We start from the raw sequence: 16,316 nt of genomic DNA, 5'->3' as shown, positions 1-16,316 counted from the left end.
AAGATTCCTGCACTCCTTAGATTTACACAGACAGCTGGTATTTTATTTGGACAAGACGAAACCTATTCATAAGTTAGAACAACTTTGTTTCATTCATGGACTCCAAACTGGGCCATCAGTATTTGAACAAACCATTGCAAGCTGGATCTCTTAAGTCCATCTCCTTTTGTCATTCCCAGCATGGTAAATGCTTACCCTCCTGCTCTCTGGCTTATTTTACCAGAGCAGTGTCATCCTCAGTGGCCTTTTACAAAAGGGTTGATGCCAGAACTGTCCTGGAAGCGGCCACCTGGCCCTCAGTACACACCTTCACTACACACTACAGAACTGATGCCTTTTCAAGATACAGAGCTGCCTTCGCTAGGTCAGTCCTATCCAGCCTCATCAACAGTTCCTCTCTCTATTAACCAGCCTCCCTTTGTCTTCTTTCAGATCTGGGAATCCCACATCTGTTTGGAATACTTCAACTGTGGCCTCAGACAGGACTTAATACAGTTGCATAAGAACTGACTATAACAGCAGATGCCGTACGGATCACTATTGTAGTATTCCCACTGTCTTTCCCCTTTGTTTGGTAGAATCTCTCTCTCCCTTTCTGTTCACTCTGTCCACTCCTAGCTGCCCAGTCACTTCCTCAGAGGTCTTCAGGCTGCTGGCTATGAGATATGGCTGCTGGCTATGAGATAGCCTGAGGATCTGTGCTCATACATCCTCCTATATACCCCTGCACTTGTGAGCTGAGGTTATGCGTTAGACAAAAGATACAGGGAAGGTTATGCTTTGGTAGTCTGGCCAGACATCAGCTGAGATGAACCATCTTTTTAGAATATTACAACAGTAATCAATAGGACATCATCTGTTGTGGTATGTTCTTACACAACTTCACTTTCTATAGTATATGTAATACTGTATTGATATATACCTAGACAAACAGTTTCATTCACTTGTTTTATGTGTTATTGTTCTATGTTTTTATAGTACTATTGTGAATGTTTCTTTTTTGCTATTTGTTTTTGTATTAAAATTAGTATAATCTAAGGCCTTTCTTTCCCCTTTATCCCTTTTCTGAAAATGGGCATGGTGCAACAGGGATTACATTTTTTTGTTAATAATTAGGTTAAGTTCAACAAATAGTTCCTTCAGTAATTTAGGTGTATTGGAATAGACCTGCGTTTAAACAATCAAGTTGCAGATAACTGCCCTTCACAATTTCATCACTGTACTTCACTCAGAACTATCCAACAGCTAAAATGCAAGCAAAGGCTTGATGTGGCACACACTGTATCAGGTAAATTAATGGCCTGCCTTCCAAACAATAAAACAGTCCTAAGGTCCTCTTTCCTTGTCAGTTGCACATGTACTTGATCCTTGATAGGTGCAAAATTGCAATGACGAAACAATATTTTTATATTCTGTGTCTCAATTCTGAAGTAGTCTTCCAGCCAGCCTAATACAGCTCAGACAAAACATCCTTGGAAAGGCTTTCAGAACCTTTTTTTCTTTTTCTCATTCTGGCCATGGAACATATACAAGGTATTCACTAACATTTTCTCAATTAAAGTAAAGAAATAGTTAATTCCTCAGATTGTGCCTTGTCCGAGTAAAATCACCATACATAAACTCACGTGCGTCATATGCTGTAAAGTATGTAGAAACAAATAGGGAGCTGAATATATTCTTGCAACATGTAACCTTAATGTATTGTAGCTTTGTCTGGTCTTCCTTTTGTCATCATGTATTCTTTTCCTCTCTTCTAATTGTCTATGCTCATTACTTCACCATTATTCCTGCATCTGGTCTAGTATTTTGGCATTTCTGTGAATTCCACTGACCTTAGCACTTCTTAAAGCTTCTTAAAGGTCTTTCATACATAAATGAATGACAAGGACTTATACTGCATACAGTCGCTTTTTTTAATTAGATGATTAGATGTATTAATCAAACCAAATATGCAAATAAGTACATACAATACAGTAGTACTGAAGCATGAATCACAGTTATTATACATTACAACATTACAAACAGTCACACATTGATTAGATACCATCTAAACATTTTAGTTAAATTATAATTATAAACATATAATCAAACCACATACGTGGAATTAACTACATATACATAATAGTTACACAGTAACAATAATAATAACAATAGTACAGTAGTACACTTTGAACATTCGCAGGAACCACAGTTATTATGCATTACAAACAGTCACATATTGATTAAATACCTTCTAAACATTGTAGTTAAATTCTAATTATAAACATGTATAATCGAACCATATATATGCAAATAACTACATATACAGAATACTCACACAATAATAACGATAACAACAATAACAGCAATACTGTAGTACACCTTAGAATGAATATTTTGATTTAAATCCACAAAGTTATATAACAACAGTTTTATTACAAGTACTTTTCACAGCGTTTAGCTTGTTTCAAAATATATTCACCATCTTTAGTCGATAAAAATTTTCTAAAGTCTTTACAAGTGTAATTAAAATTTTGTTTGACCATTAATTCAGCTTCCACAGTCTTTAACAATAATCTCTTTCTCTCCTTTCTCCAGGCTGCACTCATTAGACTAAATATTCTCTCACAAATTGCATTGGAATGTGGAATTGAGAGTATGTGGGCCACAATTTTGTACAAATTATTGCAAGCAGGATGATCTTTAAAACATATTATCCTTTTCTCATCTATTGTTTTTTTCTCATTTGCTTCAGTCATACTCACTACAAACTTGTTTAATAAACAGACATCTTCATATAGAAGGTCAGTATTGCAAGTAATATTAAATAATTTTGTTAATTCTTCAATTGACGGGAATTCGATTTTTACATTTGGTTTTAAGGACAAGACATTAATGCATTGAAATTTGTTACTTTCAAAGTCAAACCATTTCTGTAGGTATTTTATCGCTGTGTCAAAAAATATCTGTGCGTCATTTTTGAAACGGGTTTTTTTGGTGTCGTCACTGCATTGTAGTAACATTGTTCTAGCAATGCTTCCGTAAAAGGCATCATCTTTTTTTTGACTGACTGCAATACGCCGTTCATTATTTCAAAAACATCAATTATTAAAACATCATTGCTTTGAAGTTTTGTTAACGCATTCTGAATAATAGTGCATACATTTGCAACAAACCCCAGGTATGCTAATGCCAATTCATCACTGAAAAACAATTCAAGAATTTCAGATTTGGATTTTTGACTCAAAGTACAATCGTATCGGCTCAAAATTTTTTATTATCTGCTCAATTGCGGGCATCAAAGTGAGCCATCGAGTCGGCACATGGCATAACATTTCAGACCACTCTACTTCTAGCCATTCAAATAATTCTTTCAGTTGTACAACTCTTTTTGTTGACGAACTAAATTCATTATAAATTTTTATAACGATCGACTCCATATCAAAAGTTAGTTTGTGCAGCTTTTTTAGCAGTATTGTGTAGTATGTGACAATTACACCCAATTCCAGTTATATTTGAATTAAGGTCTTTTAATTCTGTAAAGACGCTTTGTTTTTTTACCAAAATTGAAGTTGGCATTGTCGGTGCAGAAAGCTGTTACATTTTGTATTTTTAAATTATTATCTTTTAAAGCCGTTGTTATAGAATCTGCTATACTAACTGATGTCTCGCTTTCCAGTGAGTAGAAGGTTAATAATTTTGTTTGAATGCCCTGTTCTTTGTGAAAATACCGTACAATTAATGGGAAGGTTTTTATATTGCCTTTATTTGAGGCATCGGTACTACCAGAAAATGGCTGGTCATCTTGCAATTCTTTCAAAATAATTATTTTTGATTCAGGTGCAAGCACATGTGTAATAATTTTTGTTGCTTTAGTTCTACCACAGCAATATTTTTTTGATATTGTTGAATCTGGGAACAAACAAGAAAAGAGCAATCCTGCACAGTCACTGGAAATGTAACTGTGTGAATGCTTCACAGTGTGAAAACAAAAAAGCTGTTTCTGCAGCAATAATATCATCTTCTTCCTTTGAATTTTTTGTCATGAAAAATGTTATTTTGGTGGACGTCGAAGCTGCTGAAATATTGTTGGTGTGCGCAGTAGACTTCATATGTCGTTTGATGTCATTTTCGCCACCATGTCCAATTGAAAACGACATATTATTGCACATCGAGCATATAGCATATCCTTCTCGTAACCAGGAATATTTTTTCATCCAATCAGTGTTAAATTTCACAAGCCTTTTTATTTTCTTTGAAGGAGTATTATCAACGCCTTCGGAAGTACTCATCTATATAATGATGAAAAGTTTTTACATGTGAAGATATTTTTAATAGAATGTAGAAATCGACTATGAACAAGCAACAAATACCAGGCTGGGTGTTGTAAACTCAACAAAAAAGTCGTAAAATAACACCACTAAGCACAGAGACAGAGTCCAAGTTGATTTTACTTTTTAGTGTAGTTAAACTGTAATAGTCGCTATTCGATGTTTCTTAATGTAAAACTGGTTTTGAGAGCTCAAGTGTAGTATCAGATGCTTTACAACAAAAGGCAGAACTCCTCCAGTATCTTGATCCTTAGAAATAAGTTCACAGACTTCTACATAGAAAAACTTTGCAAAACTCAGAACAGCTTTTGCAGTATCAGAGGAGGTTAGGATGTACCTCACCAGATTTGTATAACTGGAGCTGTAAACACCCTAGAGGCTTCCAACAAAGAGAATTTTACATTTAAAATCCCTAAGCTACCAGAAAAGACTAAAAGCACTGTCTCCCTTTAGTGTCTTCAGAGGAAATCAATGCCTTGCCTTCCACGCAGTCAGGCGACCCAGCAGTCAAAGACCTTTTGTACCTTCACAAATCAAACAATCCCAAAAATGTCAGAACATCAGATCTAAACCAGCTTTAACAGAGCAGTAAAACAAGGTGGAGAGACAAATTAGTTACTCAGAATTTTCAAAACCTCTGGAATAGACTCGCTCTTCAGATAAAGCAGTGTAATACACTACCTTCTTTTAAATGGGACCTGGATAATTGAATGAGTATTCATAAATTCACCTTAGGCATGACTGGCACAACCCTCCTCGAAAAGGGGGTTACAATCTAGGGTGGGGAACTGACATGGCATAATGGTTGCAAGACTCAGTAGCCTTAAACTTCTTGTGATAACATTAAATGCACTTAAATGGGGAAGACATCCCTGATCAGTATCAGCAAGAAACTACGTTCCCTTGTAAAATCATCCAAGGCTAGCTTCGAAAGAAAAATTGCCATAGACTCCAAAGATAACCACAAGGCATTCTTTAGTTATGTCAAGAATCTAAGTGGCAATTCTCAGATCTGCTCGGAGTTGGTGCAGAATGGCACAAAATACACTGAACCGACCGATATAGCCAACATCTTGGCATACAGGTTCAGTGCAAACTTCACCCCCCTCTCACCCCCAAAAGGGCCCATAACTATACCAGAAGAATGTAGTGCCCCTGAAATCACAGACACTCAGGTTAAAACAGCCCTCTCCAAAGCCAAAAACACAGCATCAATGGGACCGGATGGTGTCCCAGGCTGCGTCCTACACGAGCTCAAAGATGAACTAACCTCTCACCTAAACACACTGTTTAAACTCAGCCTCTCCACAGGCTACGTGCCCACAGAGTGGTGCACAGCAACGGTTATTCCACTCCACAAAAGGTGGAGTCACAACAGACCCCGGGAACTATCGCCCTATAAACCTGACTAGCTTGGTATGCAAAGCTATGGAGTGCATCATCATGGATCTCATTAACAGAGACATTGGGAACCTCCAAACACTGGACCCTACCCAGTTTGGCTTTGTTAAGGGCAGATCATGCCTCCTAAACCTGGTGGACTTCTTTGAGACAGTTACCAAGGCTATAGATGAGGGAAGGGTGGTCCACACAGCCTACCTAGAGCTCACAAAGGCTTTCGACACCATTCCCCACTCAGGTATTATAGACAAGCTCACCAGCCTGAACATAAACCCCTACGTCACGAGATGGGTTGTCAACTGGCTCACAGACAGAACCCACATAGTAAGAGTTTGGGAGCTAGGTCTGACTCTAAACCGGTTACAAGTGGCATTCCCCAGGGCTCAGTCTTAGGACCCCTCCTGTTCGGCATATACTTCTCAGAGGTACAGGCAAGCACAGGAGGACTATGGCTGACGAAGTTCGCAGACGACTGCAAACTAGGGGCTATAATTGACTCTCCAGCTGACACAGACATCCTCCAAAAGGGTCTCACTGAGACAGATACCTGGTGTCAAAACCATGGCCTCAAGCTAAATGTCAAAAAATGCATAGTCATCCCCTTTGGAAAAAACAAAGTACCCACAAACTACCACATAGGTGGTAGCCCCCTAAATACGGAAAACGTAATAAGGGATCTGGGGACCCAAGTAGATAGTAACCTCTCCTTTGATAATGGTTATAAAATCCTTCTATGTGGCCCACCTAATCACAAAAGGGTTTTCATCCAGATCGAAAGAGGTCATTGGGCCCCTCTACGCATCACTCATCAGACCCATCATAGAGTACAATGCCCCACTTGGGATGTACCTTAGTTACAACAAGACACCTACAACTGCAAAGACCACAGAAGTACCTCACCAAGAGGATCACTGGCCTCAAGCAGATGCCCTATGCAGCTCGACTGAAGAAACTCCAGCTGTACTCGGTTGCATACCGCCTACTCAGAGGTGATCTCTGTCTGCCTGACATACAAGGCCATGTCCAACCCAGAATTGATGGACATACATACTCCACCTAAAGAAAACCATATCCCCTACCTATGTTTGCCAGTCTGGTCAGGAAGTTGAGTTGGTATGATGACCCTTTTAGGTAATGACCCAAACCAATAAGCAAACAGCACAATATAAATTTAACATACACAGAAGTAAAATGCATTTCAATACTTAATCAAAATTAAATAAATAAAATTCATAATGTTCCACAGAACATAAAAATAAATAGTGAATCTAACGGAGATAAACGATTCTTAGTTAAAGCATAATGTAAATACTTTGAGTGGAATCATATAGCATAAATCAAACAATTAACACTTACATCCACCTAAATTTGACTTATACAACAAGTAACTACAGCAACAACTTTGTAACACCCTCCATATTTCATCCTTTCCTGTACTATCTTTTTTCAAGGTACTCCATCCTTCAAATGCTTTAACTATCCCTATGTCTACTATTCCTTTCCTTTCTCCAGTCTAAGAAGCCCTTTAAATAAGAATTGTATATCATCATGTCACAATGTGTTGTCATAGAGTAATGTTTCATGTGCAAATTGTCTGACAGTCTGAGTAAGTTTCTCTTAGCGATGTTTCTTAGATGGGTAGAAATCTTACTGTGTGCGTTTCTAATAGTTATGTATTAGGATATTATCAGCTTTTTATATAACGCTGCTTTTTTTCAATTAGCCTATTAAGAGGAGATATATATTTTACAACCATCTGCTTGCCTCTGTCACATTATCACATACAATCGTAAACAGTTATTATTTCTCTGGCTGCTTGCTCTAATACTGTTTATTGTTGTCTTTGGGCTGAAAGCCTGAACATGAGAATTGGGCATTGGATCTGTGCTCCGATTCCTGATTAACACACAAATAAATAAATACATAGTCTCTCCATTGAATAACGCAATACATAATACAAAATATGTAAGGTTTTACTCACTGTGTAAGTGGGTAGCTCGCTCGTAGTAGCTAGCATGACACAGCAGAGCAGAATGGAACATGCAGCCTTATCAAACCCACCCACGCACAGGATGACGAGAAACTTGTGAAAAAAGGGTACGTATGTACGTACAGGACAAGCGCACAGCCAGGCAACATACAGGAAGTCATTCACTTCATCGCCAAATTCGCCATCGGGATTTTTACAGCTTAAACGGGACCCGGGATTTCTGTTTTGATCTCGGGACAATCCCGCTGAAATAGGGACGTCTGGCAACCCTGAACAAACCAATAGGCTGGAATCACCTTTGTATGCAGTTCTTGGTTGTCCAAGAATCCTTTGAAGTGATGTTTGGTAAAAGGTAAACCATTACTAGTTATTATAGACTCTTTGTTTTTTTGAAAAAATGGTAAACCTTTTTACAGAGCGCTGGAAGTACTACTGTCTATGTGGGAAATGCTGCTGCTGTCACTGGAAATCTCGTAGTTATCATTAACAACCCTCATCTACCCTTTGTTACACACCGGCCCAGTTCAATATACAGAGTAGTTCAAGGTTCTGCAAGTGTCATTTTCCTTTTCATTGGCTTGATACGGCAAACCGTTTACATTTTTCTCAGATTCTTTGTCTATTTTATATCCCTCATTCCTCTGTCATATCCACACTGTCATCTGCTAACTCATCTTATTATTTTCTTTTTTTCTTCCACTGTGAGGGAACGCATCTTTCTTCATCAGTCCTAGTTTCTTTACTAATGTAACTTAATAGGTTGGATTCCTTTGGGGCATTAAACATTGCTTTTATTCCTCTGCCTTTTACTATGGTATTTTCTTTGAAACAGCCTTTAATACATAATGCTGTTTTTACATTGCATGTATAAACTAGTTTTTTTTTCTTTATATACTTCAGGCTTTCATTTTATGCTGTTATGTAACATGTCGTCATTTTCTTTAATACTTTATTAGTATTGCTGTCTACCTAAAGTGCAAGTGAACACTGAGCTTTGACAAATGGGTCGTTTTTTCCTGTACATTACTTTATAAGTTCTAACTTGTGCAAGAACATAAAAAGCAGAAAAGAGAGTTAAGATCCTGTTCTGATGGGATGATGTTTCTAATGAGACTGTAAAGAAACGGGAGTGTAGTTTCAGTTTTAGCACTTTGTCTGTTGGCCTTACCAGTTATAAGTTCAGAAGGTTAGAGTCATTGTAGGAATTCGCTAACCATATTCCTTCATTACAGTTCCAATTGTCAGCATGTGTGCCCTTGACTTATTTGTGTGTTATATAATGAAATTAATCCTTTTCATTTAGAATTCTGTTTCTGCTGCACTTGTCTTTTTCATTATTAATGAGTAGAATTTAATGTTAGATCTGATGTTGTCCACTCCTTCCATTTACCTGTGAGAATAGTTTCTGATGCTCTGAACCGACCGACCGCCTTCTTACAGCTCGGGACTCTGAACTTCAGCTCCTCCTACCCATAATGCCCCCCCCCCCCCCGTTACCTCAGCTCTCATTTGCTGTGCTTGGTATTAGCATTCTGGCTTGAGCTTCTCCTTCAGCGTTTTTGGTGAGTTTTTTCCCTTTGTTGTGCTTCCTACCTGTCCTATCTCATCCTTTGCCTTCCTTTCCTGTCTAGATTTCGGGATTCTGTCCATTAGGCTTCTTTAAAATAACAAAAAAAAAGCTTATTTTGCTTTTTCTTCTTTTTTCCTCTTTGGCTGATCAAAACCCATTAACCTTAAAAAAGTGCACTTCATGTGGGAGGAAGATTCCCTTAACTGACGCCCATGGAGAGTGAATTTACTGTTTGGGGTCTCTCTACCCGGATGTTCTTTGTGACATATGCAGGGCTTTTCACCTCCGGGGTCTGGCAGATAGGAGAAGCAAACTCATTCTAAAGGGCTTACTTCCTCCTTCCTCCTCCTCTGGGTCCCCTTTTACATCAGATGCTCAATCCTCGGCTCAAAAGCACAAGGATTCTCGGGGTCCAAGAGACTGTCACCTGCCCAGTCCTTCTCTGAATCTCCGCAGAAAGAAATCTAAGTGTTTGGAACCGTCATGTTCGGCTCTGCTCTCCCTTACCTCTACCTCTCCTCCACCCTGTTCCTCCTGTGTGATTGTGGAGCTAAGTGGTGTTCCCTCTGTGTCGGCTCTGGCTGTGTTGCCACCAGGGTGTTCTTTGCTGGTGCCTTGCAGGAGGTCTCTGTCCCTTTCCCCACAGAGATCCCCCGACCCCCTTCTTTGGCTTCGTCTAGGTCTTCCCGAAGCTTGTCCTCTAGGGATGTCAGTAAGCTCATGAAGCAGTTCCTCGAGACAAAGATCCAGATGGGGTTGTCCACTTTGTAAGGTTCCAGATCCATTAGGCTCTCCCTGTTCCAACCAGTAGCTCCTTCTCAGATTATTCTATTGGTTTGGGAGTTGTCTCTTCCATTGGGTCCTGGTGCTGGGGTGTAAAAACCGATAGAAATTTCTTCTTCTCCTCTGACATTCTCCCTGACTTGCTCAACTCTGACTGCTTCAGGTCCGAGGATGTTTCTGAGTCACAGTATTGAGATCGGTTCTGGGGGGGTTGACTTTGACTCTGAAGGTTTCGGAGCTGTTTCTTCCCTTCAGAGCCTCTGCCTTTGACAGCTCGGCTCTGACTCCCCCCTCAGAGCGGAAGGCCTGTTCTCTCCTGGAAGTGTCTGCCCTGGTGGTTTCAGCCCTGATGAGACAGCTCCAAGGTAGTTTGGAATCCTTCTGTGTTCGAGGTTGTAGAGAAGAGTCCTCTCCATTCCTAGGAGACCTTCAGCACTTACCACAATGGAACTCTCCCCGTCCCACTCTGGAACTCTGCCTGAGACCTCTGAACTACCACCTGGACAGCCAATCCCCAGAAAGCCTCCATACCATTCACTCAGTGGATCCCCAAGCTTCTTATGATACCTCTCCAGAGAGTCACACCCGAGGAGGTCCCTCAAAAGAGACTGTGTAAAAGGAGGCATGTGGATTTCCCTATGGAATCCCTCACCACAGATACTTATTTTGAAAAAGGGTGAAGGGTCTCCCAAATTTCCTGACAAGGTCTCCATCTGAGACATTCTTGAAATCCTGTGCCAGAAGGGTGGATAGTCATCCCAAACCCCTTCCCCGGAGGAATCGGTATTGTGAGAGGCTTTTGGGGCTGGCCCAACTACTACCTGGGTGTTCTCCCTGGCCGACCTGCTGATACAGCTAGTGTCGTTGAAGGCTATTATGGAACCAGGTACAGTGTAACCTATTCCTAACCATGCAGATAAAATTTTAAGTGCCCCAGCCGACAGACAATTTTGGACCAAAGACATTCTGGTAGATGGCTTACTTGTTGAGGCAGCCACCAAGAAGGAGCTTGCTCAGAAATGCTCCTCTGTTCATCCCCCGAATATAGAATCCCAGTCTCTGGACAGATTTGGTAAGAGAAGTCTGTGCCTCATCTACCTTTGCTCTTCAGGTGTTGAACTACTTGTCTTATTTTACCCTGCTACAAATGGACTTAATTAAGGAATTTCTAGCTCGGTCTCAGGGTTTGTACCTAACGAGGAATGGAAGTCCATTTCTTCTAGGGTGGCTACCCTGCATTCCCTAGCTAATGCATCCAAGAGGCTTATATCTCATAAAATTTTAAGTGCCCCAGCCGACAGACAATTTTGGACCAAAGACATTCTGGTAGATGGCTTACTTGTTGAGGCAGCCACCAAGAAGGAGCTTGCTCAGAAATGCTCCTCTGTTCATCCCCCGAATATAGAATCCCAGTCTCTGGACAGATTTGGTAAGAGAAGTCTGTGCCTCATCTACCTTTGCTCTTCAGGTGTTGAACTACTTGTCTTATTTTACCCTGCTACAAATGGACTTAATTAAGGAATTTCTAGCTCGGTCTCAGGGTTTGTACCTAACGAGGCAGCCACCAAGAAGGAGCTTGCTCAGAAATGCTCCTCTGTTCATCCCCCGAATATAGAATCCCAGTCTCTGGACAGATTTGGTAAGAGAAGTCTGTGCCTCATCTACCTTTGCCCTTCAGGTGTTGAACTACTTGTCTTATTTTACCCTGCTACAAATGGACTTAATTAAGGAATTTCTAGCTCGGTCTCAGGGTTTGTACCTAACGAGGAATGGAAGTCCATTTCTTCTAGGGTGGCTACCCTGCATTCCCTAGCTAATGCATCCAAGAGGCTTATATCTCATGCTGCGGAGAGTAACTCAAGGGCGGCCAGTTCCCATGTGGTCGAGGGGGTTTAAATCAAGGGTCATGGGAACCTGCCCAGACAAGCCTTTCCAGTGATCCTGAACGGTTGTCCGACTGCTCTCTTCTGGAAGCAGTCAGGGGACATTTTTCCTTGCACCCAGAGTCTTGGGAGGCCATCACACATGACAAATGGGTGCTAAGGATCATATCCGGAGAATACACCATTCCCTTTTCCAACATTCCCAAACAAAAGTTTCGCCTCCCCAATGTTCCACCCAGTCAGAGGAAGGACACTGCCCAAGAAATAAGAAAGTTACTGCAAAAAAGAGTCATCCAAAAGGTTCCCCCTGATCAAGTCAGATCGGTAGTTTACTCCATATTCTTTTTGGTACTCAAAAAGACAGGGAACCTATGGCCCATTTTGGATCTAACCTATCCAAACAAGGCAGTGAAACACAAAGTTCAGGATGGTCACAATTCAATCCATCTTACCTCTCCTGAAGCTGGGCAGTGGGATGTGCTCTGTAGACTTCAAGGATGCATACTACCATATCAAAATAGACAGGCGCTCCAGGTCCTTTCTATGTTTCAGCCTGGGAGATGTTCACTACCAGTTTTGGGTGCTTCCATTTGGCCACACCACACCCCCCCGGGTGGTCACCAAATGTCTAGTGGAAGTAGCAGCTCATCTTCGACTGCAAGGCTATCAGATATTTCCATATCTGGATGACTGGCTCCTCATCACCCCAACCAGGCATCTACTCTTTCAGGCCAGGGATTACTTCCTGAACCTAGCCTCCACTCTGGGCATAACTATACACTGGCAGAAGTCACATCTGGATCCAGTTTAAACCATAGATTTTATAAGGGCATGTCTAGTCACAATGTTGGTTCATGTTTATCTTACATCGGACAGGGTGCTGAATCTGAGATCCCATGTCAACCATATCTTGACTGTTCCAAAATCCCTGCCTCTCTAATTCTATGAGCTTTGGGCTCCATGCCAGCAACCATAACTCTTCTCTCTATTTCAAGCTTTTCACATGCATATTCTTCAGTGGATCCTAGCAGTGCAGTGGTCTCTTTTCAGAAATCCCTTGAACCTTCAGATCACACTATCCTGTGTGTGCAGGGATTCTCTCCTTTGGTTGATCCAGTCCCAGGAGATTACCCAGGGGTGTTCGTTCATTCCCCTCCCCAAACACCATGTTGACTGCAGACACCTCCCAGTTCGGGTGGGAGTGGCATTGTCTGGGCCAGATAGACACGTGAACACCCCAGGCAACCACGTTGCATATCAGTGTTCTTGAGAGGAGAGTGATTCTTCTAGTGTTGCAAGAACTAAACGCCTTTCTTCCTTAATGGACTGTTGCTATCCAAATAGACAATATGTCAGTGGTTTGGTACATTATCAAATAGGAAGGAACCAGGTCTTAACCCCTTTGTCAAGAAGCGATGAGGGTTTGGCAGAGGGCGATTTCTTCCAACCACTTTCTGGTAGCAATGCGCATTCTGTGGAATCCAACATCCTAGCCAACAGACTCAGTAGAGTGCTACTGATGCCGCATGAGTAGTCCCCGAATCAGTCCATGGCAGATGCAATATGGCATGTTGCAACCTCTTTGCGTTCCCCCTCGAGAACAAGTGCAGCAATTATTTTACCTTGATCCCTCCTCAGGGACAGTCCCCCAGGGACACTCTGGTTCATGCTTGGCCCTCTGGTCTACTATATGCCTTTCCCTGTCTTCCATTGATTCCCCGAGTTCCTGCAGAAAGCTCTCAGGTTGCGAAGCAGAGTAATCCTCATTTCTCCTTTTAGACCTCGACAAACCTTGTTCACCTTTCTTTGGTCTGATGTGGCTTGCCTCCTGATGAAGTTGGATCTGAGTCCAGATCTACTTTCTAATCAGTCGGGGCATCCACACCCCAACATTCAGGCCCTGAAATTAACCACATGATTTCTCCACTTCCAGTGATGGCTAGATCTCCCAGGCTGCCTTCTCCAGCCTGAGAAATTTTGATTTCATCACACAAAAGATTTGCAAAAGTAAGTGGAAAGGATTCTCCCTTTGGGTGGAACAGAATCAGATAGATCCTTTTACAGCCCCAATTTCAGTAGTTCTAGACTTTCTGGCTTCCCTTTCAAGGTTGGTGCTAGTCATTCTACAGTCAAGGTACAGCTTGCTGCCATTTCTAACTTCCACTTTGGTTTTGATTTTACTAGCCTTGGTCCATCCCTTGCTTGAACCTTCAGACACTGTAGAGCTTAAATTCCTGTCCTGGAAAACTCTTTTCCCTAGTAACAGTTACCTCAGCCAGAAGACAGAGTTACCCTATGTAGGAATCTTTCTTTTTACCAAAGGTGACTTAAAGAGCCCAATGTTAAGCAGTTAGTTAGTCTTCCAGTTTTCTTTCCTGAATGTCAGAACAAAGGGGAGTATACTTTATTTGATGTGCATAGACTACTTTGTTTTTACATCCATAGAACTAAACCCTTCAGAAGTGTGATGATCAGTTGTTTGTTTCCTTTTCGAGCTCTAAAAAAGGTAAGGCAGTGACCAGTTTCCTTGGCCAGATGGTTGAAAGACTGTATTATGTTTAAATACTCTTCTAAAGGTATTCCCTTACCAGGTTCAGTAAGAGCACACTCTACAAGGTACATGGCCACATTTCAAGCATTTTGGTCCAGAGTTTCTATTGAGGACATTTGTGCTGCTGCTGCTACTTGGTCAGATCCCTATACTTTTGTTACTCAGTACAAATTGAATTTTATATCCAGGAGTAGAAGTGCTTTTGCTTTTGCTGTACTGCAGAATATCCTTCCTTAATGGCTACCCTGGATTATGGTAACTGGGGACTCTGTCCCACAGGTTAAAGGAGTGAAGTGGACAACATCAGATAAAGAGGTTATGTTCTTACCATAACATTCCATCTGAGTTGTCCAACTTCCTTCCATTAATTTTCCCGACCTCCTTCCCCCTATCCAAAGTTTATTTAGGAAGCCTAGTAGACATTTTCTAGGAATGCCATTCCTTTGGTTGAGTTCCTGATGTTCTGTTATTGGGAGATCTGTGTGTATTTTAATCTCCTTACCTTTGTATTATAATTAATGTTTTTTAGGAACACTGTTCTTGTTGGCAAACTTGATCTGCGGTAACGTGGGGGAGCAGGGTATTATGGGTAGGTAGAAGGAGCTCAAGTTCAGAGTTTCGAGCTGTAAGATGGTGTCTGGTCGGTTTCGAGCATTGGAACTGTATTCCCACAGGTTAATGGAATGAAGTTGGACAACACAGATGGAACGTTATAGTAAGAACATAACTTCTAACTTCTTTTTGCTTCAGTTTTCCTTTTATTATTGTATTGTTGAAACTACTGTTCTCAGTTGTAGCACTGATGATTATTTTCCACATTGAAGAATATGAATCTTTGTTAAGCTTTGTTTTATTCTGCATTTATTGTTTTAGAATTATATATATTTTGATTTTTGCATTTACATATATTAATATTAGAGTGTTTACCATAAGTTGTGCATTTTTGTATTAATGATTTTTATTCTTTGCATGCATTAAGGGCTTTCATTTATTTTGAACATGGACTTATTACTGGCATTTGATACAAGTTGTGATAAAATGGGGTCTGTGATGGATCATTCCTGTTACATGCTTAATGGAGGAAAAGCAGTAGTCAATATTATGACAATTTCTTCTCAGGATGACAAACTTCATTTTAAATATTTGGGAATGGGGCGGTATAACTAAGAAGCAGTGTCTTATTTTTTCATCCATGTTATCTTCTTATAGTTACTAATGGCTGACACTGCCACCCTTATCTAAAAGCAACACATCAAGTGTTTTTAAACTTGTAATGTGCCAGCAGTAGCACAGTCTAAAGATAATCTATAAAGAACAGTTTGACACATGTAGGCATTCTGATAAACCACCTTTCTTCTTTTCAGATAATTTGCTAGAACACCTAGATCTTTGCTTCCCCAAGGAACCTTTGCAGATTAGGCCTTTACTTTCTTTGATCAGAGCATCTCGTTGCCTTCAGCAGCTGTACCTTGACAGTGCAGTGTTCCGCTCACCGGATGATCTCACTTTGTTGCTGCATGCTATCACAGGTACTTTGAATTTATATTCCATTTTGTATAATGTGCAACACTGATACATTTAGCTTTAGCTACAAAAGTTCTGTGATAACTGAAGTAAATAGAAACCATTTTCTGCCACTGTTCACCAAACCATACTTTGTGGCACTGTAAATTCTTAAAAATGCATATTTATTGTATATTTTTATCAATGAAATTATCAAATGAAAATATATGTACACTTGCAATATATTTTTAGTTTAGACTTCGCTAAAGAAAATAAGAATGGTGCAATGTCGTCTTAGTTTTTACTCAACTTTACCAACAATAGT

General features: G+C 40.5%; 1 protein-coding gene across 2 annotated transcripts in view; it reads left to right on the top strand.

Annotated features, from left to right (window-relative positions):
* Positions 1-16,316, top strand: part of LRRC41 (leucine rich repeat containing 41) — a 600,929-nt gene that overhangs the window by 371,628 nt on the left and 212,985 nt on the right. The window contains exon 7 of one of the 2 annotated variants that reach the window (XM_044085905.1): positions 15,853-16,017. The exons of the other annotated variant lie outside the window; for it this stretch is intronic. Within the exon in view, the coding sequence (XP_043941840.1) occupies positions 15,853-16,017 (165 nt within the window). The remainder of the gene's footprint in view (positions 1-15,852; positions 16,018-16,316) is intronic. 2 annotated transcript variants of the gene reach the window in all.

This window comes from Protopterus annectens, chromosome 10.part0 (assembly GCF_019279795.1).
Source record: "Protopterus annectens isolate FY-2018-M chromosome 10.part0, PAN1.0, whole genome shotgun sequence".
NCBI classification, from domain to species: Eukaryota; Metazoa; Chordata; order Ceratodontiformes; family Protopteridae; genus Protopterus; species Protopterus annectens.
This window is presented reverse-complemented; position numbering and strand designations above follow the sequence as displayed.